We start from the raw sequence: 25,666 nt of genomic DNA, 5'->3' as shown, positions 1-25,666 counted from the left end.
TTGACCAGACTCTGAATTTCCAGAGCCTTTTCTTCTGGAAGAAAAACTCTCTGTAATTCTGTGTCCAGAATTATTCCCAAAAATGATAGTCATTTCGTCGGACTCAACTGTGACTTTGGCAAGTTCAGGAGCCAACCATGTTGTTGCAGAACTGTCAGGGAAATCGTAATGCTCTGCAGTTATCGGTCCCTGGATCTCGCCTTTATCAGGGGATCATCCAAGTACGAGATAATTGTGACTCCTTGCTTGCGCAGGAGAACCATAATTTCCGCCATAACTTTGGTGAAAACCCTCGGAGCCGTGGATAGACCAAATGGCAACATCTGAAATTGGTAATGACAATCCTGAATCGCAAACCTCAGGTAAGCCTGATGCGGAGGATATATGGGGACGTGTAAGTAGGTATCCTTTATGTCGACCGACACCATAAAATCCCCTTCCTCCAGACTGGAGATCACTGCTCGGAGAGATTCCACGAAGAGGCTTGAATAAAAACCTCCCTGTTGTGACAGGGGCACCTTGACAATGACCTGATTTTGACACAGCTTTTGTATCGCATCGCATACTACCTCCCTGTCCGGAGGAGAAGCTGGTAAGGCTGATTTGAAAAATCGTCTAGGGGGAACGTCTTGAAACTCCAGTTTGTAACCTTGGGACACTATTTCCAACACCCATGGGTCTAGGGCCGAACGAACCCAGAACTGACTGAAGAGTTGGAGACGTGCCCCCACCGGTGCGGACTCCCGCAGAGGAGTCCCAGTGTCATGCGGTGGATTTGGCAGAAGCTGGAGAGGACTTCTGCTCCTGGGAACCTGCCACAGCCGGTGACCTTTTCCCCTTTCATCTTCCTCTAGAAGCAAGGAAGGAAGACCCTTGTCCTTTTTTGTATTTATTGGGCCGAAAGGACTGCAACCAAAAGAATGCTATCCCTATCCAGGGTATCTATCTCAGATGACAAGTTATCTGCCCACTTTTCAATAGCGATACTCGCCCACGCCGAAGCAACGGCAGGTCTGAGCAGCGTACCTGTAGTGACATAAATGGATTTCAATGTATTTTCCTGCTTATGATCCGCAGGATCCTTTAGGGCTGTCGTGTCAGGAGACGGAAGCGCCACCTTTTTGGATAGTCGTGACAGAGCCTTGTCTACAGTGGGGGGTGACTCCCACTTTTCCCTATCCCCAGAGGGGAACGGATACGCCACCGGAATTCTCTTGGGAATCTGAAACTTCATGTCAGGATTTTCCCAAACCTTTTCAAAAAGCGTGTTCAGTTCATGAGAGGGAGGAAACGTTACCTCAGGTTTCTTTCCTTTATACATACAGACCCTAGTATCAGGAACAGCAGGATCCTCCGTGATCTGTAACACGTCTTTTATCGCCACAATCATGTACTGAATGCTCTTAGCCAGTTTAGAATTTAATCTGGCTTCACTATAGTCGACAGTGGAGTCAGAGGGGGTCATTCCGAGTTGTTCGCTCGTTATTTTTTTGTCGCAACGGAGCGAATAGTCGCTAATGCGCATGCGCAATGTCCGCAGTGCGACTGCGCCAAGTAAATTTGCTATGCAGTTAGGAATTTCACTCACGGCATTACGAGTTTTTTTCTTCGTACTGGTGATCGTAATGTGATTGACAGGAAGTGGGTGTTTCTGGGCGGAAACAGGCTGTTTTATGGGAGTGTGTGAAAAAACGCTACCGTTTCTGGGAAAAACGCGGTTGTGGCTCGAGAAACGGAGGAGTGTCTGGGCGAACGCTGGGTGTGTTTGTGACGTCAAACCAGGAACGACAAGCACTGAACTGATCGCAGATGCCGAGTAAGTCTGGAGCTACCCAGAAACTGCTAAGAAGTGTCTATTCGCAATTCTGCTAATCTTTCGTTCGCAATTTTAATATGCTAAGATTCACTCCCAGTAGGCGGCGGCTTAGCGTGTGCAAAGCTGCTAAGCAGCTTGCGAGGGAACAACTCGGAATGACCCCCAGAGTCCGTGTCGGTATCTGCTATCTGGGTAAATGAACGCTTTTGTGACCCCGAGGGGGTCTGGACCTGTGACAACACATCCTCCACGGATTTTTTCCATGCCTGGTTCTGAAACTCAGATTTATCTAATCTCTTATTTAACAAAGCCACATTCGCATTTAAAGCACTCAAAACATTCACCCAATCAGGAGTCGGCGGTGCCGACCTGGTCACTCCCACAGTCTTTTCTGTCCCCACTCCAGCCTCCTCCTGAGAAGAGCACTCAGCCTCAGACATGCCGACACACGTGTACCAACACCCACAGACACACTGGGCATATAGAGGACAGACCCACAGTAAAGCCTGTCAGAGAAACACAGAGGGAGTTTGCCAGCTCACAACCCAGCGCTTATCCTGGTTCTGAAAGCCCTTATACAAAGCCTCAGACCTGTTAGCGCTGTTATAAATACATATATAGCACCAAAATAACTGTGCACCCCCCCCCCCCTGCTTGCTTTGCACCGTTACTTGATACAGCAGTATAGTGGAAGGACCAGCGTCTCTGCAGCTCTGTGAAGATAAAATGGCGCTGATGAGAGCTGTGAGGGCTAAGCCCCGCCCCCTTAATGGCACACTTCAGCCCCGCTATTTTTTAAAATATTTATACTGGCGGGGGTTCGGATTTAGCATGGCGCACAGCTACTGTACATAAAGCAGGGGGATATTAGAAACTCCATTTCAATGTATACCACAAGTTTGTGGTGTTCAATTTATTCCCATATTGAACCATGTATTGGTCCGTGTCACTGAATGTCTTTTTGCCATTTCATCTTGGCACATCAAACGTTATATTTCCAAAACATAATTATATTTCCACCAGCCTATAAGAGTTACCAACCTGATATCTCAACAATCAACCCTGCCCCACAAGCTCACTGCCTAGGTGTCATCCTGGACTCTAAACTGTTCTTTGTTCACCACTTTTAATCTGTCTCAGTCATGTTACATACATCTACAGAACATAGCCAAAATACGACCATATCTTACACAAGACCCTGCAAGAACTCTAATATGTCCAGCATACCACTACAGTCCATTCTGAATGCTGCTACGAGGCTAATTTTCCTTGCCAACCATTCAACACCTGCTGATTCGCTCTATCAGTCCCTCCATTGGTTACCAGTATTCTACCGTATTTAATATAAAATACTTTTACTCACACACAAGGTCATCAACCAAACTACACCAACATTTATCTCATAATGCTCTCTTAAAATTACAGGACTTTTTTCCGGGCTGCACCCAGTGGCGTATAATTTTATAGTCAGCAAATTATAAATGTTACTTCAATGCCGATTGGTTGCCATGGGTAACTTCTCCACTGGCTCACTTCTCCACTCTTTTCACCCCTTAGTACAACTTCCCCTAGGTGATAACTCCCCCACATTACCCTCTGTGTTTCAGTGATCCCGCTCCCCCCACCCTCCTCCCTTTCATTTCTCTCTTTGTAGTAACATTTGTTAACATCCATTGTGTAACCTGACTGCATCTCATTCTGTTGTTGAACTGCAAGTCCCAGCATGATCTCCAGATATAACAGGCTATCACCTCTAGTTCCACAACAACTGAATCAGGTTTACTAAGGGGCCCCTTAACTCAGAGTCCTCACTCACTGGCTTCTCCAAGTATGCACTCCTCCTCACTCGCTGTCTCATCACTACATGTGAGTAAAGCGCTACAGGGCCCTCCTGGCCGACTGTTACAAGGGCTAAGAGCCCAAGTAGTGGACTGCGCTGGGTACTGGGTGCAAAAACACAAAGAGGCCAGGAAATTTACCTTTGTCGATCTTGGTCTCGTCACTCTCCCAAAATGTCAGTGAAACATCTACGTCTTAAGTCGCCAGACCCCAACCAGCAGAAGACTATCAGACAGTGACCGTCGCCTGTCAACCTGCGCCCGGCGTCACAGACCCGTACTGCACATGCGGAGTACAGAACATCGGTACTTTCCACCATGAGCCGCAGGTATGTCAGGACCTGAAATTAGGCCCATTGTTTCATGTTGAGAATACCAATAATAAATATATGTGACTATTGCGTACAAAATAGTGTTAAACCTAGTACAGTAGATAATAAAGCACCTATAAAAGAATCAAACACAAACATTTAATTTTAAATAGCTTCCTTTAATCATTGGTCCTGGGAAATACATTTTTTTTAAATGTGCATAAGACCAGGAGCCAGCTTGTCAAAAGGCACCAATAAACGTACTGCTGGTGACACAAACAAACATAAGCAGAATTTTTTAATGCAGCCTTGAACTATTATAGAAAAAGTGCGGTCTCTTAACAATTTAAATGTAAACGCAATTAAAAGTTTAACCATTAATTCACCAGATACCAAAAAGATCTTGAACACATTGGGGTAAATTTACGAAGATGGGAGTTCTATTTAAGATGGGATGTTGCCCTACTGTGCGCGATCGATCATTTGTCATATAAAGAACGAACATGCTGCAGATTTTAGGGCAAGGATGAGTCAGTTTGCTAGACGCTGGCAAAACAAGATCTATAAAAGGGTTTTGACCTTACTGTAAATTAAAATATTTCTAAATGTGTACCGCTGACTATATCTTATGCATAAGTGACAGAATTACAATAGGTAATTTAAGGAAAGCAGCCATGAATTTATTAAAAAAAGAAAGCACATTATAATATAAAGTGGTCTAGAAAAGTAATTAGTTTTAAGTAATGGACCGAGATATAAACAAAAGAGAAGGTCAACAATGAAACTTTATAATGATTGAGCTTTGTTAATTGAGCAAATGGCCCAATGCTTAACAAACTATTGCAAAAATGGGGGAGGGGTGGGGGAGAGATAAAGTACAATACCTAAAACTGAATTATAACAACAAGAACGTTTCATTACAAACGTTTGATTCCCTTGGTTGACTCACTGTACAATTTCATTTTTTCCCCACTGCTAAAGCCGAAAGACGTTTTCTGTATCAAGGAAACTTCTGGATTTCACATACGGTTTCTAACAGGTGGGAAATAAGGTTTGTGCTGTAATAACTTTATGGAACAAGATTACTTGGAATTCTATTTCCACATAACACAGTAGCATAAATCTTAAGCTTTAACAATGATCTGGAATGTTTTAGCTTATTTTCAAAACTTATTTGTTTTTAATCTTTTTAGTTGATCTTCTTCTGGTCAGAACCGGTTTTTGTGTCTTCTTCATCAGTGTATTCTGTGGGTTCCTCTCCATCCTTCAGAAGCTTCCCAACATGATGATACTTAACTGGAATAAAGAAAAGTGGACAAATTATCATCCACATTCATAAAATCAGGGTTAAAAACTCAACTTCACCTTTAACCACTTGCCTGGCATGGTCGCATCAGATGCGACCAGTCAGAGAGAGTGTTAGCAGCGGCAGGGAAGGGAAACTTCCCTCCGCTGCTGCTGTCAGAGGGACCGGAAGGTCCCTCTGCCTCCCTGCACTCTCCCCCTGTGTCTGCCGTGCTGCCGATCACTGCTGATCGGGTCAGCACGACAGGATCTCCCCCCCTCCAGCGGCTGCAGACAATGGCAGCCGCTGGGGAGTGTAAATAAACCCTCCCTAGCTGCCCCCAGACCCCCCCTGCATACCTCAAGGCTGCAATGTTCCCGATCGATGTTTGGGAAAAAATATTTAAAAAAATAAAATTCAAAAATGTATTTATTTATTTATCTAAAATCATTTTGGATAGGGTTAAATTGATGTTCTTCACCTAATTCACTCAGAAAAAAACCCGACAATTTCGGAGCGTTTTATTTGCAAAATAAATCGTCAGTTAAGTGGTTAAAGAAGTTTCATTTAATTAAATATTATCCCCCAGCTATAGTAAATACATGAAACCGAAAGCCAGATAGCGTGTAAACATGCTGGATGCAAAAAATGGCCACATCGCAAAACCATGTATAGCAATAATTAACCCTCTATAGAACAGCTTCCATAATGTACACAAACGGGTACAACATTCCGAGTTGTTCGCTCGCTAGCTGCTTTTAGCAGCATTGCACACGCTAAGCCGCCGCCTACTGGGAGTGAATCTTAGCTTAGCAGGATTGCGAACGAAAGATTCTCAAAATTGCGAATAGAAATTTCTTAGCAGTTTCTGAGTAGCTCGACACTTACTCAGCCACTGCGATCAGTTCAGTCAGTTTCGTTCCTGGTTTGACGTCACAAACACACCCAGCGTTCGCCAAGACACTCCCCCGTTTCTCCAGCCACTCACGCGTTTTTCCCAGAAACGGCAGCGTTTTTTCACAGACCCCCATAAAACGGTCAGTTTCCGCCCAGAAACACCCACTTCCTGTCAATCACACTCCGATCACCAGAACGAAGAAAATTCCTCGTAATGCCGTGAGTAAAATACCTAACTGTTGAGTAAAATAACTAAGCGCATGAGCTCTGCGAACATTGCGCATGCGCAGTAAGCGACTAATCGCAAAATAGAGAAAATCGGCAACGAGCGAACAACTCGGAATGAGAGCCTATATTCCTCTAGTTCAGAGTGAGCCATCTATCATCGGCTGTGATTACCATGGACTCCTCCCTGTGTTTCACATTGGACATCATACATAATTAAAGACCGCTCCATGAATGGTGAAGTCACAGGATTTTCTGCTTAAAATCAATAGCTAAGCTAAATGATGCTTCCAGGAGCACAGCTTTATTGCTGACCGATGAGTGTGTTTAAAGAACTAACACACAGACTGTAACATTAAGGTTAATTCATGTACCACACAGGTCTGTGAACAGACTGATAATTTCAACAAAGCAAAATACAGATTTTGAACATCTACAGAATTTAATAGTTTCATTACAAAAAAAATAGGATTTTGATAACCTATCGGTAAATCCTTTTCTCCTAGTCCGTAGAGGATGCTGGGGACGACATCAAGACCATGGGGTATAGACGGGATCCGCAGGAGACATGGGCACTCTAAAGACTTTTCATTGGGTGTGAACTGGCTCCTCCCTCTATGCCCCTCCTCCAGACCTCAGTTGTAGGAACTGTGCCCAGGGAGACTGACATTTCGAGGAAAGGAATTACTTAACTAGTGGTGAGATATCTACCAACTCACACCCTCAACCATGCCGAACACATGGCATTCAACATAACACACGCCAACAGGCATGAACTCATTGCAGCAACATGCTGAAACCAAGATAACACAACTTGTGTAACTCTAATAACTAAACTGCAGGTAAAGTACGCACTGGGACGGGCGCCCAGCATCCTCTACGAACTAGGAGAAAAGGATTTACCGGTAGGTTATCAAAATCCTATTTTCTCATACGTCCTAGAGGATGCTGGGGATGACATCAAGACCATGGAGTCCATACCAAAGCTCCAGTACGGGCGGGAGAGTGCGGATGACCCTGCAGCACCTCATCGGCCAAGGTGTCAAACTTAGAAAATTTAGCAAATGTGTTTGACCCTGACCAATTAGCTGCTCGGCAAAAGTTGTAAAGCCGAGACGCCCCGGGCAGCCGCCCAGGATGAGCCCACTTTCCTAGTAGAATGGGCCTTCACCGACTTCGGTACCAGCAAGCCTGCCGTAGAATGAGCGTGCTGAATTGTCCCACTGATCCAGCGCGCAATAGTCTGCTTGGAAGCAGGACACCCAATCTTGTTGGGAGCATACAGGACAAACAGAGCCTCTGTTTTCCGTAACCGAGCTGCACTTGCGACATAAATCTTCAAAGCTCTAACCACATCTAGAGACTGTGACTCAGTGAAAGTGTCAGTAGCTACTGGCACCACAATAGGTTGGTTAATGTGGTAGGACGAAACCACCTTTGGAAGAAATTGTTGACGAGTTCTTAACTCTGCCCTATCTTCATGGAAGATCAGGTAAGGGCTCTTGTGAGACAAGGCCCCCAAACTCATACACCCGCCTTGCAGATGCCAAGGCCAAAAGCATCACCACTTTCCAAGTGAGAAACTTAAATTTTATCTCCTGCAGAGGTTCAAATCAATCTGATTGAAGGAACTGCAACACCACATTAAGGTCCCATGGTGCCACTGGGGGCACAAATGGAGGCTGGATGTGCAGAACCCATTTCACGAACGTCTGAACTTTTGGAAAGGAGGCCAATTGTTTTTGAAAGAAAACTGATAAGGCCGAAATCTGGACCTTGATTGACCCCAATCTAAGGCCCGCATCCACACCAGCCTGCAGAAAATGGAGAAAACATCCCAACTGAAACTCTTCCGTAGGAGTCTTCTTGGATTCACACCAAGACACATATTTTCTCCAAATATGGTGGTAATGTTTAGACGTTACTCCTTTCCTGGCCTGAATAAGAGTGGGGATGACTTCCTTAGGAATACCCTTTCGGGCTAGGATCCGACGCTCAACAGCCATGCCGTCAAACCTAGCCGCGGTAAGTCTTGATACACACGCGGCCCCTGCTGTAGTAGGTCCTCTCGAGGAGGAAGAGGCCGAGGATCTTCTATGAGCAACTCCTGAAGATCTGGATACCAAGCCCTCCTTGGCCAGTCTGGGGCAATGAAGTTTGCTCAAACTTTTGTTCTTCTTATTTTGAGAACTTTTGGAATCAGTGGAAGTGGAGGGAAAACATACCGACCGAAACACCCACTGGGTCACCAGTGCATCCACTGCTATTGCTTGAGGGTCTCTCGACCTGGAACAATATCTCTGAAGCTTCTTGTCTAGACGAGATGCCATCATGTCTACTTGAGGAACTCCCCAAAGACTTGTACCTCTGCGAAGACTTCTTGGTGGAGGCCCCACTCTCCTGGATGGAGATAGTGTCTGCTGAGGAAGTCTGCTTCCCAGTTGTCCACTTCCGGAATGAAAATTGCTGACAGGGCTCTAACATGTCTTTCTGCCAAGAGGAGAATCCTTGTCACCTCTGCCATTGCCGCTCTGCTTTTCGTTCCGCCTTGCCCGTTTATGTACGCGACTACTGTTACATTGTCCAATTGGATCTGCACGGGATCTTGAAGATGTACCGCTTGTAGAAGGCCATTGTAAATGGCTCTCAATTCCAGAACGTTTATGTGAAGGCAGGCTTCCTGACTTGACCATTTTCCTTGGAAGCTTTCCCCGTGTGTGACAGCTCCCCAGCCTTGGAGACTTGCATCCGTGGTTATTAGGACCCAGTCGTGAATCCCAAACCTGCGTCCCTCTAGTAGGTGAGAACTGTGTAGCCACCACAAGAGCGAAATCCTGGCTTTGGGGGACAGGATTATTTTCCGGTGCATGTGTAGGTGGGATCCGGACCACTTGTCCAACAGGTCCCACTGGAATACTCAGGCATGAAATCGGCCAAACTGTATGGCCTCGTAGGCTGCTACCATTTTCCCCAACAACCGAATGCATTGATGGATCGACACACTTGTTGGTTTTAATATTTGTTTGACCATTTTCTGGATTTCCAGAGCCTTTTCCACTGGAAGAAATACTCTCCGTACTTCTGTGTCCAGAATCATCCCTAAAAAGGACAATCTTGTCGTCGGTTCCAACTGCGACTTTGGAAAATTCATGATCCAACCGTGTTGTTGGAGTATTGACAGGGAGAGTGCGATGTTCTGCACCAACTGTTCCCTGGATCTCGCTTTTATCAGGAGATCGTCCAGATAAGGAAGTATTTTGACTCCTTTTTAACGAAGGAGGACCATCATCTCCGCCATCACCTTGGTGAATACCCTCAGTGCCGTGGAGAGTCCGAACGGCAACGTCTGGAACTGGTAATGGCAATCCTGTACTGCGAATCTCAGATAAGCTTGGTGAGGAGGATAAATTGGAACATGCAAGTAAGCATCCTTTATGTCTACTGACACCATGAAGTCCCCCTCCTCCAGACTGGAAATCACTACCCACAGGGATTCCATCTTGAATTTGAACCGTTTCAGGTAGAGATTCAGATTTTTCAGGTTTAAAAATCGGTCTGACCGAGCCGTCCGGCTTCAGAACTACGAAGAGGCTTGAATAAAAACCTTCTCCTTGCTGTGCCAAGGGTACCAGGACAATGACCTGATCCTGACATCAATTTTGAATTGCAGTTGCTACTGCCTCTCTTCCCGGAAGAGAAGCTGGCAAGGTCGATTTGAAAAATCGGCATGGGGGGACGTCTTGAAACTCTAGTTTGTACCCATGGGACACTATTTGTAAGACCCATTGGTCCAGGCCAGATTGAATCCAGATTTGGCTGAAAAGTTTCAGACGTGCTCCCACCCGAGCGGACTCCCGCAAGGGAGCCCCAGCATTATGCTGCAGATTTGGCAGAAGCAGGGGTGGTCGGGAGACGCTGCGGATTTCTTTCCTTTTCCCCTTCCCCTACCTGCAAAAAAGGGGGAACAATTGGCCTTTCTGTATTTGTTGGGCCGAAAAGACTGCATGTGAGAGTGATGTGTCTTTTTCGCCGGTGTAGGAGCATAAGGCAAGAATGTCGACTTACCTGCGGTAGCCGCAGAGACTAACGCATCCAGCCCATCACCAAACAAGGCCTCACCTTTATACGGGAGAGCCTTCATATTTCTTTTGGAATCTGCATCAGCATTCCACTGGCGAATCCATAACGCCCTCTGAGCCGATACTGCCATGGTAGCGGTTCTTGATCCCAAGAGACCAATATATTTCATGGTTTCTAGTATGTACGCAGCAGGGTCTTTGATATGACCTAATGTTAGGAGGTATCTCGTCTCCATCTATTGTATCAATGCCTAATGACAAGTTTTCTGACCACTTTTTAATAGCACTACTCACCCACGCACAGACAATGGTAGGCCTGAGTAGTGTCCCATTGGCCACATCAATAGATCACCTCACTCACTTGCGGTCTGTCAGCTCCTTAAGTGAAGCCATTCCAGGCACAGGGAGAAACACCTTTTCTCTTTTATGACAGGGCCCTGTCTAAAATGCGGGGTGACTCCCACCTTTTTTGGAAAAAGGTAAGCTGCCCGATACCCTTTTGGGAATCAGAAATTTCTTTTCAGGTTAAAGCAGACCTGAGGTGGAGGGAAAATTACATTACTTCTTTACTAAAGTAAACCCTCTCCTTAGGGTAAAAGAGGGGGCTTCGTAACTTCTAACACCTCCTTTATAGCTAAAACATGTTTTGAATGCTTTTTTGCTAACTTAGGACCTATTCCCCTGGAATCACTAGTGTCGAAACAGGAATCAGAGTCTGTGTCGGTATCAGTTTGTACTACTTGTGCAAATTTGTATGTGACCCAGAAAGGTCCCTGTGGATGAAAGGCAGAACTATTAAAAATCACATCTTCAACAGATTGTTTTCATTTTCTGTATGAGATTTAGTCCAACCTGTTACTGATATGATTCACACTATCATGTAACCTTTCACCCAGTCAGGCTCTTGGTGTCATATTACACCTCTGTGTCCCTAACATGTCTCCACAGAGTTCCCTGCCACAGACATGTCACACACGTGCAGAACCACACCACAGACACTCCTGGATTTATAGGGGACAGACCCACAGTAAAATCTGTCAGAGGGACACAGATAGGATTTTGCCAGTTCACAACCCAGCGCCAGTAACACAATGTCTGTGAACACAAAATGCCCACTGACATTCAGCGCTTCTATAATGTTAATCACACAATTATATAGCACCAAATTCACTGTGGCCCCCCCTGTTTTGCACCCTGATACTTGTTCAGTAGTGGAGGACTAGTGATGTCTCTGCAGCCTGAGGAGAGAGAAAATGGTGCTGAGCAGTGTGCTGGCTGACTGAGGAGGAATGGTGTGTTAGTCCTCAGCTTTTATGAGGTAATTTTTTATACTGGCGGGGGTAGGACTGTGCCTCAGCAACTTATGCCCCTTATTTATGCCATGCTGCCCAGGGTGCCGCCCCCCCCCCCCCCACACCGCGCCCTGCACCCTGCAGTGCCTGTGTATGTGTGGGCAACATGGCGCGCTGCGCTCCCGCCAGCCGCGCGGTACCTTTAGCCGTCACTTTCTTGATTGAAGATCTGTCTAACACTCACCTGTCTTCTGACTTCTGGCTCTGTGAGGGGGATGACGGCATGCTGTGGGAGTGAGCATCTAGGCACGGCTAGCGTTCAGTTTTTCAGGAGCTAATGGTGTCCTGCCAGCCAGAAGCAGAGCATTTACAGAGTTGCTGGCCTGTCCCCAAGCCTTCACCTCACTATGAGCATAGCATCAATTCACCAACAGTAATAGTGTTCCGCTGCTATTCCCACCCTTAGGACACTGCAGCCCTTGGGTGGGGATTGTGGAGGGCAGACTGATCCAGCGGGGTACCGCCATAAAGGCAGGGGTTCATTTTGTCCTTTTAACAGGGCCTAGCTCCTCACAGAAGCAGCTTAGCGTGAAGACTATCAGGGCTGCCATCAGAAATTGTGGGGCCTGGGACTGACAAAAAAAAATTAAAAAAGTAAATAAAAATAACACATTATATAATTTATATTAAGAAAATAATACAATTTCTATGTCCCCACAGTTATGCCCCATCACCATATTATGCCCCACACAGTAATGCCCTCACAACATATTATGCCCTTGTTATCCTAATATGAGGTACCTGCTCGTTGTCATGGGTTCTGCTCATTGTCACCTCCCTGCCGCCGCAGCAGACTGTTCCGCTGCTTCAAGTAAAAAAAAACGATTGAAAATATCCCTCCCAAAATGGCTGCCGTCTCAGAGAAGACAGTTATTAAAGATACTAGAGTCTCCTCTAGTATCTTTAATATCTGTCTCCTCTGAGGCGGCTGCCATTTTGAGAGGGACATTTTCAATAGAGCCTGAAGGCGGACAGGGATGGACGGTGGCGGGTGGGCAGCGGTTTGAGCGGCCTGGGCCCTCTCCGTTAGAGAGGCCAGGCCCGGAACAGCTATGCCCGCGGCACCCCCCTGATGACAGACCTGAAGACTTTACATTCATCATTGCCTTAGAACATGCCAAGACTATAAAGGTCAGAGGAACGGAGAGTTTTTCAAGGACCTATAATTATTGTAATGGCACCAACTTAATATACAGTAGCAAGGTTCTGTTCCTTATTCAATGGTCTACATCAGGAGTTCTCAACTCCAGTCATCAAGTACTCCCAACAAGTCATGTTTTGTGGATTTTTTGCGCAGGTCATTTGACCTATTTTGCGGTCTCAGTCATTAATCCACCTGCTTCCAGTGGGACAGACAACCTCAAAACATGACCTGTGAGCAAACTTGAAACTCTTAAGTGGCGTATTTATCAAAGCGGTGTGCCAAAGCATTCAGATCCTGATTTCCTTTTGTACGCAGCTGCGGTATTCCAGCCTACGGACTAAAGAAACACAAATGAAGAAGTTACCCAAAAATGACTAGAGACCCAACGGGAACCATTGCAAGTTCTCAGCAACTGTGTACATATTCTCAACACTGACCCCTTGAGTGTGTCTATGGTCACTCAGAATGGCTGCAAGAGCTGTGATGCTGGAGCCATGTTTTCTGTGTGCACAATCACGGATGTAGGCAGAGACGAGTCCTGAAAATGGTCACGACCCCCCTTTACCTCCCCCTAATAGTCCCTGACTGTTAATCACTGATAATAAATCCTCACCGCGAGCAGCATCGCAAATGTACTTTGGCTTGTGCGATTGTGGCGCAGTCTTCCAATAATCCTCAACTGTATAAATATCGGCATTGCATACAAATCGAAATCGCGCCCATACATCTAAGTAGGGATGGGACATCGAAAGAAAACATTGGTTAAAATAGGATTTTAATACCTACCGGTAAATCCTTTTCTCTTAGTCCGTAGAGCAGGGGTGGGGAACCTTTTTTCTACCGAGGGCCATTTGGATATTTATAAAATCCTTCGGGGGCCATCCAAAAATTCTCAACGTAAAAAATTACCCTGCCCCCCAGTAGGTCTACCCCTTAGAGGTACTGTGTGTGCGTGCCGGAGGTGCGCGCGCCAAAAAAATGGGTGTCGCCAGTTAAAATGGGATGTGATACACATATGCCCCCAATAGTGCAGTGCCAGATCCACAATTGCCCCCACAGTGCCAGGTATACAAATGCCTCCACAGTGCCAGGTATACAAATGCCCCGCACAGTGCCAGGTATACAGAAGCCCCACAGTGCCAGGTATACAAATGCTCCTCACAGTGCCAGGTATACAAATGCTCCTCACAGTGCCAGGTATACAGATGTCCCCACAGTGCCAGGTATACAGATGCCCCCACAGTGCCAGGTATACAGATGTCCCCACAGTGCCAGGTACACAAATGCCCCCCCCCCGGGCTGCTTGCGGCTCCTTTCGGCGGGACACGGAGGAGAGCGCGGCCATGTTGGGCGGCGGCGTGTAGGACTTGAAACCAGCCGCCCGTTCGAGAGCCAGAGCTCGCGGACCGGCAGCCGCGGCTCCTGATTGGCTGCCGGTCCGCGAGCTCTGATTGGCTCACGAACCGGCGGCTGGTTTCAAGTCCTACACGCCGCCGCCGTCACCTGACATAGCCACGCTCTCCTCCCTGTCCTGACAGCTGAGACACGCTGCCGCCGGACTGAGCAGCGGCGTGTCTCACTGAGAGAAGCGGGTGGGCTGGAGCAAATGGCTTCGCGGGCCTTATACGGCCCGCGGGCCGGAGGTTCCCCACCCCTGCCGTAGAGGATGCTTGGGATGCTTCAAGAACCATGGGATATAGACGGGATCCGCAGGAGACATGGGCACACTATAAGACTTTGAATGGGTGTGAACTGGCTCCTCCCGCTATGCCCCTCCTCCAGACTCCAGTTATAGGAACTGTGCCCAGGGAGACGGACATTTCGAGGAAAAGGATTTATTTAATTATTTTAAACTAAGGTGAGATGCATACCAGCTCACACCTCCAACACGCCGTACAACATGGCATTCAACAACAAAGCATGCAACGGCATGACCAACAACAGTCACAGATTGACTGAACTCAACGCAACATGAGCGTAACTATAACCAAACTGCAGAAACAGCCCGCACTGGGACGGGCGCCCAGCATCCTCTACGGACTAAGAGAAAAGGATTTACCGGTAGGTATTAAAATCCTATTTCTCTGACGTCCTAGTGGATGCTGGGAACTCCGTAAGGACCATGGGGAATAGCGGCTCCGCAGGAGACTGGGCACAAAAGTAAAAGCTTTCTGACTAGCTGGTGTGCACTGGCTCCTCCCCCTATGACCCTCCTCTAAGCCTCAGTTAGATTTTTGTGCCCGGCCGAGAAGGGTGCATGCTAGGTAGCTCTCCAGAGCTGCTTAGAGTAAAAGTTTTAAATAGGTTTTTTTTTATTTTCAGTGAGTCCTGCTGGCAACAGGCTCACTGCATCGTGGGACTAAGGGGAGAAGAAGCGAACTCACCTGCATGCAGAGTGGATTGGGCTTCTTGGCTACTGGACATTAGCTCCAGAGGGACGATCACAGGTTCAGCCTGGATGGGTCCCGGAGCCGCGCCGCCGGCCCCCTTACAGAGCCAGAAGAGCGAAGAGGTCCGGAAAAATCGGCGGCAGAAGACGTTCCTGTCTTCAATAAGGTAGCGCACAGCACTGCAGCTGTGCGCCATTGCTCTCAGCACACTTCACACTCCGGTCACTGAGGGTGCAGGGCGCTGGGGGGGAGCGCCCTGAGACGCAATAAAAAACATGTTTTAAACCTTATATGGCTAAAGAAATGCATCACATATAGCTCCTGGGCTATATGGATGCATTTAACCCCTGCCAGTTTTCATAAAAAAAGCGGGAGAAAAGGCCGCCGAAAAGGGGGCGGAGCCTATCTCCTCAGCACACAAGCGCCATTTTCCCTCACAGCTCCGCTGGAAGGACAGCTCCCTGACTCTCCCCTGCAGTCCTGCTACAGAATCAGGGTAAAACAAGAGAGGGGGGGCACTAATTGGCAGAAAATACATATACAGCAGCTATAGAAGGGAGAAACACTTATATAAGGTTATCCCTGCATATATATAGCGCTCTGGTGTGTGCTGGCAAACTCTCCCTCTGTCTCCCCAAAGGGCTCGTGGCGGAGAGGAGTAAGAACTATACTCGTGGCTCCGGATTGGCCAAGAAGGACTTGGTACCCGGAACTTCAAGAGATGCTCACAGAGGACCCGTGGCCTCTACCTCTAAGGAAGGACCTGCTCCAGCAGGGACCTTGTCTGTTCCAAGACTTACCGCGGCTGCGTTTGACGGCATGGAGGTTGAACGCCGGATCCTGAAGGAAAAAGGCATTCCAGATGAAGTCATCCCTACCCTGGTCAAGGCCAGGAAGGATGTAACCGCAAAACATTATCACCGCATTTGGCGAAAATATGTTGCGTGGTGTGAGGCCAAGAAGGCCCCTACAGAGGAATTTCAACTGGGTCGTTTCCTGCATTTCCTGCAAACAGGACTATCTATGGGCCTAAAATTAGGGTCCATTAAGGTTCAAATTTCGGCCCTGTCGATCTTCTTCCAAAAAGAACTGGCTTCAGTGCCTGAAGTTCAGACGTTTGTCAAAGGGGTACTGCATATACAGCCTCCTTTTGTGCCTCCAGTGGCACCTTGGGATCTCAATGTAGTGTTGAGTCTCCTAAAATCACATTGGTTTGAACCACTCACCACTGTGGAATTGAAATATCTCACATAGAAAGTGGTCATGCTGTTAGCCCTGGCTTCAGCCAGGCGTGTCTCAGAATTGGCGGCTTTGTCATATAAAAGCCCTTACCTAATTTTTCATTCAGACAGGGCAGAACTGAGGACTCGCCCTCAATTTCTCCCTAAGGTGGTTTCAGCGTTTCACATGAACCAGCCTATTGTGGTGCCTGCGGCTACTAGGGACTTGGAGGACTCCAAGTTGCTGGACGTAGTCAGGGCCCTGAAAATATATGTTTCCAGGACGGCTGGAGTCACAAAATCTGACTCGCTGTTTATCCTGTATGCACCCAACAAGCTGGGTGCTCCTGCTTCTAAGCAGACGATTGCTCGTTGGATTTGTAGTACAATTCAGCTTGCACATTCTGTGGCAGGCCTGCCACAGCCAAAATCTGTAAAAGCCCATTCCACAAGGAAAGTGGGCTTATCTTGGGCGGCTGCCCGAGGGGTCTCGGCTTTACAACTTTGCCGAGCAGCTACTTGGTCAGGGGCAAACACGTTTGCTAAATTTTACAAATTTGATACCCTGGCTGAGGAGGACCTGGAGTTCTCTCATTCGGTGCTGCAGAGTCATCCGCACTCTCCCGCCCGTTTGGGAGCTTTGGTATAATCCCCATGGTCCTTACGGAGTTCCCAGCATCCACTAGGACGTCAGAGAAAATAAGAATTTACTTACCGATAATTCTATTTCTCGTAGTCCGTAGTGGATGCTGGGCGCCCATCCCAAGTGCGGATTGTCTGCAATACTTGTATATAGTTATTGTTACAAAAATCGGGTTGTTTATTGTTGTGAGCCATCTTTTCAGAGGCTCCTACGTTTATCATACTGTTAACTGGGTTCAGATCACAAGTTGTACGGTGTGATTGGTGTGGCTGGTATGAGTCTTACCCGGGATTCATAAATCCTTCCTTATTGTGTACGCTCGTCCGGGCACAGTATCCTAACTGAGGCTTGGAGGAGGGTCATAGGGGGAGGAGCCAGTGCACACCAGCTAGTCAGAAAGCTTTTACTTTTGTGCCCAGTCTCCTGCGGAGCCGCTATTCCCCATGGTCCTTACGGAGCTCCCAGCATCCACTACGGACTACGAGAAATAGAATTATCGGTAAGTAAATTCTTATTTTTCTCATACGTCCTAGAGGATGCTGGGGATGCTTCAAGAACCATGGGGTTTATACCAAAGCTCTAGAACGGGCGGGAGAGTGCAGATGACTCTGCAGCACCGATTGACCAAACAAGAGGTCCTCCTCAGCCAGGGTATCAAACTTGTAAAACTTTGCAAAGGTGTTTGATCCCGACCAAGTAGCAGCTCGGCAAAGTTGTAACGCAGAGACTCCAAGGGCAGCCGCCCAGGATGAGTCCACCTTCCTGGCAGAATGGGCTTTCACCGATTTCGGTAACGGCAATCCTGCCGTAGAATGAGCCTGCTGAATCGTATTACAAATCCAGGGCGCAATAGTCTGCTTAGTAGAAGGAGCACCACAATAGGCTGGTTCACGTGAAATGATGAAACCACTTTCGGTAGAAATTGCTGACGAGTTCTCAAATCCGCTCTATCAGCATGGAAAATTAAATAGGGGCTTTTGTGAGACAAAGCCGCCAACTCAGACACTCGCCTTGCGGACGCCAAGGCCAACAACATGACTACTTTCCAAGTAAGGAATTTTAACTCAACTTTGCGCAAGGGTTCAAACCAATGCGATTGCAGGAACTGCAACACCACATTAAGATCCCACGGTGCCACAGGAGGCGCAAATGGAGGTTGGATGTGTAGCACGCCTTTCGCGAAGGTCTGAACTTCTGGAAGGGAGGCCAATTCTATCTGAAAAAAGATAGACACGGCCGAAATCTGTACTTTAATAGAGCCCAACTTTAGGCCCGCATCCACACCTGCTTGTAGAAAATGAAGCAAACGCCCCTGGTGAAATTCTTCCATAGGCGCCTTCTTGGATTCACACCAAGACACATTTTCTCTAAATACGGTGGTAATGCTTTGCCGTTACTTCTTTTCTAGCCTGAAGAAGTGTGGGAATGACTTCACTGGGAATACCCTTTCGGGCTAGGATTTGGCGTTCAACCGCCACGCCATCAAACGCAGCCGCGGTAAGTCTTGATACACGCACGGCCCCTGTTGCAACAGGTCCCCCCGAAGAGGAAGAGGCCAGGGATCTTCTATGAGCAACTCCTGAAGATCTGGATACCAGGCCCTTCTAGGCCAATCCGGAACAATGAGTATCACCTGAACCCTTGTTCGTCTTATAATTTTAATCACCTTTGAAATGAGTGGAAGTGGAAGGAACACATATACCGACGGAAACACCCACGGTGTCACTAGGGCGTCCACCGCTATCGCTAGAGGGTCCCTTGACCTGGAACAATATCTCTGAAGTTTCTTGTTGAGGCGGGACACCATCATGTCTACTTGAGGAACTCCCCAACGACTTGTCACTTCTGCAAAGACATCTTGATGAAGACCCCACTCTCCTGGATGAAGATTGTGTCTGCTGAGGAAGTCTGCTTCCCAGTTGTCCACTCCTGAAATGAAGACTGCTGACAGAGAGCTGGCATGTCTTTCCGCCCAGCGAAGAATCTTCGTGGCCTCGGCCATCGCCGCTCTGCTCCTAGTTCTGCCCTGGCGGTTTATGTACGCCACTGCTGTCACGTTGTCTGACTGAATCAAGACAGGCAGACCTCGAAGAAGATGATCTGCTTGCAGGATGCCGTTGTAAAGGGCCCTTAATTCCAGAATGTTTATGTGTAGACAAGCTTCCTGGCTTGACCACTATCCCTGAAAGTTTCTTCCCTGTGTGACTGCTCCCCAGCCTCGGAGGTTTGCATCGGTGGTCACCAGGATCCAATCCTGAATCCCGAACCTGCGTCCCTCCAGAAGGTGAGAACTGTGCAGCCACCACAGAAGGGAGATTCTGGTCCTGGGAGAGAGAATTATTTTCCGGTGCATGTCCAGGTGAGACCCGGACCACTTGTCCAACAGGTCCCACTGAAACACCCTGGTATGGAACCTGCCATACGGAATGGCCTCGTAGGCCGCCACCATCTTCCCCAGCAACCGAGTGCATTGAAGAACGGACACCTTTGCTGGTTTCAGAATCTGTTTTACCATGTTCTGTATTTCCAGAGCTTTTTCCACTGGAAGAAATACTCTCTGCAATTCTGTATCCAGAATCATACCCGGGAACGACAGCCGTGTCGTCGGATCCAACTGTGATTTTGGCAAATTTAGGAGCCAACCACGGTGTTGCAGAATCGTCAGTGAAAGGGCAACATTTTTCAGCAATTGCTCCTTGGATCTCGCCTTTATGAGGAGATTGTCCAAGTACGAGATAAGTGTGATTCCCTGCTTGCGCAGGAGAACCATAATTTCCGCCATTACTTTGGTGAAAATCCTCGGAGCCGTGGACAGACCAAACGGCAACGTCTGAAATTGGTAATGACAGTCCTGAACAGCAAATCTCAGGTAAGCCTGATGTGGAGGATATATGGGGACATGCAAGTAGGCATCCTTTTTGTCGACCGACACCATAAAATCCCCCTCCTCCAGACTAGAGATCACTGCTCGGAGAGATTCTATCTTGAATTTAAATTTTTTTAGAAAGAAATTGAGGGATTTTAGGTTCAGAATCGGTCTGACTGAGCCATCCGGCTTCGGGACCACGAACAGGCTCGAATAAAAGCCTTCCCCCTGTTGTGACGGGGGCACTGTGACAATTACTTGATTTTGACACAACTTTAGTATCGCAGCGCTTACTACCTCCCTTTCTAGAAGAGAAGCTGGCAAGGCCGATTTGAAAAATCGGTGAGGGGGTATGTCTTGAAACTCTAATCTGTATCCTTGGGTTACTATTTCTACTATCCAAGGATCCAGGTCCGAGTGCACCCAGACCTGACTGAAGAGTTGGAGACGTGCCCCCACCGATGTGGACTCCTGCAGAGGAGCCCCAGCGTCATGCGGTGGATTTGGTAGAAGCCGGAGAGGACTTGAATCCACAATGCTCTCCTTGCTGAGACTGCAATGGCATTGGCCTTTGATCCCAAAAGGCCAATATCCCTTACAGCTTCCTTTAAATATGTTGCAGCGTCCCTGATATGACCCAGAGTCAAAAGCACGCTATCCCTGTAGGGTATCTATCTCATATGACAAGTTATCTGCACACTTTTCAATAGCGCTACTCACCCATGCCGAAGCAACGGCAAGCCTGAGTAGCGACCCTGTAGTGACATAAATGGATTTAAGTGTATTTTCCTGCTTACGATCCGCAGGATCTTTTAGGGCTGCCGTGTCAGGAGACGGAAGCGCCACCTTTTTGGATAGACGAGATAAAGCTTTGTCTACCGTGGGGGTTGACTCCCACCTTTCCCTGTCCCCAAATGGAAACGGATATGTCACTGGAATTGTTTTGGGAACCTGTATCTTCTTGATTTTCCCAAGCCTTTTCAAAAAGCGCGTTCAGTTCATGAGGAGGAAATGTTACCTCAGGTTTCTTTTCTTTAAACATACAGACCCTTGTATCAGGTCCTCTGTTATATGCAACACTTCTTTTATCGCCACAATCATGTACTGAATACTCTTAGTCAGTTTTGGATTTAATCTGGCATCACTATAGTTGACACTGGAATCAGAGTCCGTGTCGGTATCTGTATCTGGGTAAATGCACGTTTCTGTGACCCCGAACGGGTCTGGGCTTGTGACAAAGCATCCTCCATGGATATCCTCCATGTCTGGTTCTTAGACTCAGATTTATCAAATCTCTTAGTCAACCGAGTCACATTTGCATTTAAAACACTCAACATATTTACCCAATCATCCGTCGGCGGTGCCGACACGGTCACTCTCAGTATTTTCTGTCCCCACTCCAGCCTCCTCCTGGGAAGACCACTCAGCCTCAGACATGTCGACACACACAACCACACTGGGGCTATAGGAGACAGACCCACAACAAAGCCTGTAAGAGAGACACAGAGGGAGTTCTGCCAGCTCACAACCCAGCGCCTATCCCGGTACTGAAGCGAGTAAAAAGGCTGGCCAGACCTGTTAGCGCTTTATTATATATATATATATATATATATATATATATATATATATATATATATATAACAATTAGCACCAAATCACTTGTGCCCCCCCCCCCCCCGTTTTGCACCCTGTTACTTGTACAGCAGTGTGGAGGTCAGGGCCAGCGTCTCTGCAGCTTCTGTGAAGAGAAAGATGGCGCTGGTCAGAGCTGTGTGGGCTAACCCCCGCCCCCTTAATGGCGCGCTTGTCCCGCTTAAATTTATATTTATACTGGCGGGGGTCCCTTAACTAGTGCCTAGGCACTGTTTTTACTTCTGCCAGTGCTGTTTGAGGTTCCCATGATGCCCAGGGCGCCCCCCCTGCGCCCTGCAGTGCCATGTTGTGTGGGAGCATGGTGCGCAGCGCTACCGCTGTGCGGTACCTCAAACGCCATCTACTGCCGTCACTGAAGTCTTCTGATCTTCTCATACTCCTACTCACCCGGCTTCTGTTTTCTGGCTCTGTGAGGGGGGTGACGGCGCGGCTCCGGGAAGAAGTAGCTAGGCGCACCAAGTGATCGAACCCTCTGGAGCTAATGGTGTCCAGTAGCCTAAGAAGCAGAGCCTTTGAACTCAGAGAAGTAGGTCTGCTTCTCTCCCACGATGCAGGGAGCCTGTTGCCAGCAGGTCTCCCTGAAAATAATAAACCTAACAAAAGTATTTTTCTGAGAAACTCTGGAGAGCTCCTCAGTGTGCATCCAGTCTCACTGGGCACAGAATCTAACTGGAGTCTGGAGGAGGGGCATAGAGGGAGGAGCCAGTTCACACCCATTCAAAGTATTATAGTGTGCCCATGTCTCCTGCGGATCCAGTCTATACCCCGTGGTTCTTGAATATCCCCAGCATCCTCTAGGACGCATGAGAAATGATGATTCTCTTCCGTCCTATAACCCATTAGTACCATTGGGTATAGACGGGTCCACTAGGAGCCATGGGCACTTTAAGAAATCAATAGTGTGGGCTGGCTCCTCCCTCTATGCCCCTCCTACCAGACTGTTTAGAAAATGTGCCCGGAGGAGCCAGTCACGCTTTGGAGAGCTCCTGAAGAGTTTTCTACATTTATTTTCAAAGTTTGTTATTTTCAGTCAGGGCCGTTTAGACAACAGCCTGACTGCTTCATGGGACTTGGGGGAGAGAACGGCACAACTTCCTTAGAGCTAATGGTCCAGTTTCTCTGCTGACAGGACACTGAGCTCCTGAGGGAGTCATTCGCAAGCCACACCGTGGTGCAGCGTACCCTCCCGCAGCACGCCGCCACCCCCTAACAGAGCCTGAAGACAGGAAAGTGGAGAGTACGGCGGCGGCGGAATTGGCGGCATTAGGGTAGGAGCACAGCTCGGACACAGGCTGCGCTCCAGGGAGGCTCTCACACGCTGCGGCGGGGCGCGCTGGGACTCCTATTGTACCCACACTGGCACATCCTAACAGGGGTTCAGTCTCCCAGTTGGGCACAATTATACCTCAGGGCCAGTATAAAAATGCGGGAAGCCGCGCGCCATTACCGGGGGCGGGGCTTCACTCAGAGCGGATCACACAGTTCTCCAGCACCATTTTCTCCTGCAGCTCCATCAGGCAGCGCAGCTCCTCCTCAAGGACTCCAGTTTTCTCAGCAGCAACATGGTGGTCTTGGTGCGGGCGGAGCAGAGTTGGGACTGTGAGCACCTCTCAGGTGTTTTATTCTTGCAACCCAGCTTCATTTAACTGTTGCTATAGGGGCGCTGTGTGGCTGGCTCTGGTATCTGTCTCTCTGAGGACCTTGCCTACATATACCGGAGAGAGAGAGAGAGAGAGAGAGAGAGAGAGAGAGAGAGAGAGAGAGAGAGAGAGAGAGAGAGAGAGAGAGAGAGAGAGAGAGAGAGAGTGTGTATCTATCTAATCATGACCAGAGGCTGTGTGTCTTGTACAGCAGAATGTCTATCATCCTCTGGGGACTCGCTACCCTGTACTCACTCCCAGTCCAGTGGGGCTGAACCCCCTTGGTTGCCTTCCATTAAAGGTATGATTTCTACTATTTCTACAAAACTGTCTCATAATGAGAAGGAGACACCGTTCTTATAGCAATCTATGGATGACCTGATGCATAGGGACTCCGCTTCCATTCCTCCACCCCAAGCCCTAGCCATTTGCCCGCAAAAGCGTACTCTGGCCCAAATCATGCAGGGTGATAGCGACCCAGATACGTCGGATCCAGAGGAGAGTGAAGTGGACTCAGGCGAAGGGGATGCTGTCCTGTCAAAGGGAATACAGGCCCTCATTGAGGCTATCAGAACGGTCCTGCACATTCCTGATAAGTCAGAAGAGGTGGAAGAGGAATCTTATTTTATTAGAAATCCTCGGCTACTTTCCCCGCTTCAAAAGGAATTAAACACCCTTTTTGAGGGGGCGTGGGTAAACCCCGACAAAAAATTTCAGATCCCTAATCGGTTGATTTCTTCCTTTCCCTTTCCTTCGGAGGATAGGAAGAAATGGGAAAACCCGCCAATTGTAGACGCTTCTATATCCAGGTTATCGCGTAAGATAGTCTTAACGGTTCCCGGGGCGGAGTCCTTAAAGGACACAGCTGACCGTAAGATTGAGACCACTCTCAAATATTTATATACGTCGGCTGAGGTGGCACAGAGACCCACAATTGCTTGTGCATGGATTACTTGGGCCATTGCTAAATGGTCAGGTAATCGGATTGATGGTTTCGATTCCTTAACCAGGGACGATATTATTTTACTCTTGTAACATATTTGTCAGGTCCGGGTGTTTTTGTGAATCCGTTAACCCGGAACCAACCACAGGTGTAGGTGCTGGGCTATGAAGAAAGCAGGGAGGACGAAGAAAGTTCCGATTCATATATTTATTCAAAATAACAATTCAGTAAAGAGTTAACTGACAAGTTGTTAATCATCATATTATACTGAAGTATTGCAGGAATAATATGCAAGAGAAAACTCAAAAATAAATAAAAGAAATGTTCATGGAAACATATGCAAAACAAGCTGATGAATAAATGTTGGATTGTCCAAATATAAACAAGCTTTGATGCTGAACTGCAGAATGTGATTAACTGGATAATACAGACATGAAGAGATAACTGTAAGGATTTGCAATGGAGTTTTGAGAGTTAACTGAGAGACTGTGAAGAATTATCCTTGTTATGACAACATAGCAAATATAAACAAGCTTTGATGCTGAACTGCAGAATGTGATTAACTGGATAATGCAGACATGAAGAGATAACTGTAAGGATTTGCAATGGAGTTTTGAGAGTTAACTGAGAGACTGAAGAATTATCCTTGTTATGACAACATAGCAAATATAAACAAGCTTTGATGCTGAACTGCAGAATGTGATTAACTGGATAATGCAGACATGAAGAGATAACTAAGGATTTGCAATGGAGTTTTGAGGGTTAACAGAGACTGTGATGAATTATCCTTGTAATGACAACATAGCAAAAAGTACTGAATTGGGTTACTTGCGGGTTCCGGAGATCACTGTGAAACTGTAGTAGAAGACAAGGTGATGAATGGGTTAAATGCAGAGTTGAACAAACGAACAGCTGAGGGAAATGAGATCCTCCAGACTTTGTAGGATAGGCAGACTGACAAGGTAACCTCATGCAAGACTCTGGGAATTCAACTGTTTCCAGTAGGTGAGCAATTAACTGACAGCACAGCGGAGAGCCGGGATCTTTCAGCAGTGAAGGCTGCAGACGAACCTCTGGGAACGGAGGCGATATCTGGACCACGGGAATCACACAGGAATGCACGGAGAGAGCTCAGAGCTAGAGCACAGCGTTGATACAACAAAGCACTGGCCCAGAGTAACATAATCCCAGCCTACTTAAAGGCAGCACAAGCACGGGATTGGCTTACACCTGCCCACAGGTGTTTTCACAAGTGCTCTGTATTAGCTATTTGGTCTCCAACATGGCCACCTCCTATACAGCAGACACACCGCAGTGCCTTAGGCCATTTGGTCCCCGCACTCACAGTTCCCAGACTCTGCATT

At 47.5% G+C, this 25,666-nt stretch overlaps 1 protein-coding gene across 1 annotated transcript in view; it reads right to left on the bottom strand.

Annotated features, from left to right (window-relative positions):
* Positions 1-4,123: 4,123 nt before the first annotated feature.
* The window catches only part of PGRMC1 (progesterone receptor membrane component 1), a 62,970-nt gene continuing 41,427 nt past the window's right edge, over positions 4,124-25,666 (bottom strand). Inside the window, exon 4 of the mRNA XM_063937348.1 lies at positions 4,124-5,261. Within this exon, the coding sequence (XP_063793418.1) occupies positions 5,155-5,261 (107 nt within the window). The 3' untranslated portion in view covers positions 4,124-5,154. The remainder of the gene's footprint in view (positions 5,262-25,666) is intronic.

Source organism: Pseudophryne corroboree, chromosome 8, assembly GCF_028390025.1.
Source record: "Pseudophryne corroboree isolate aPseCor3 chromosome 8, aPseCor3.hap2, whole genome shotgun sequence".
In the NCBI taxonomy this organism is placed as follows: domain Eukaryota; kingdom Metazoa; phylum Chordata; class Amphibia; order Anura; family Myobatrachidae; genus Pseudophryne; species Pseudophryne corroboree.
The sequence above is the reverse complement of the archived record's forward strand: the minus strand, read 5'-3'. Positions and strand labels throughout refer to the sequence as shown.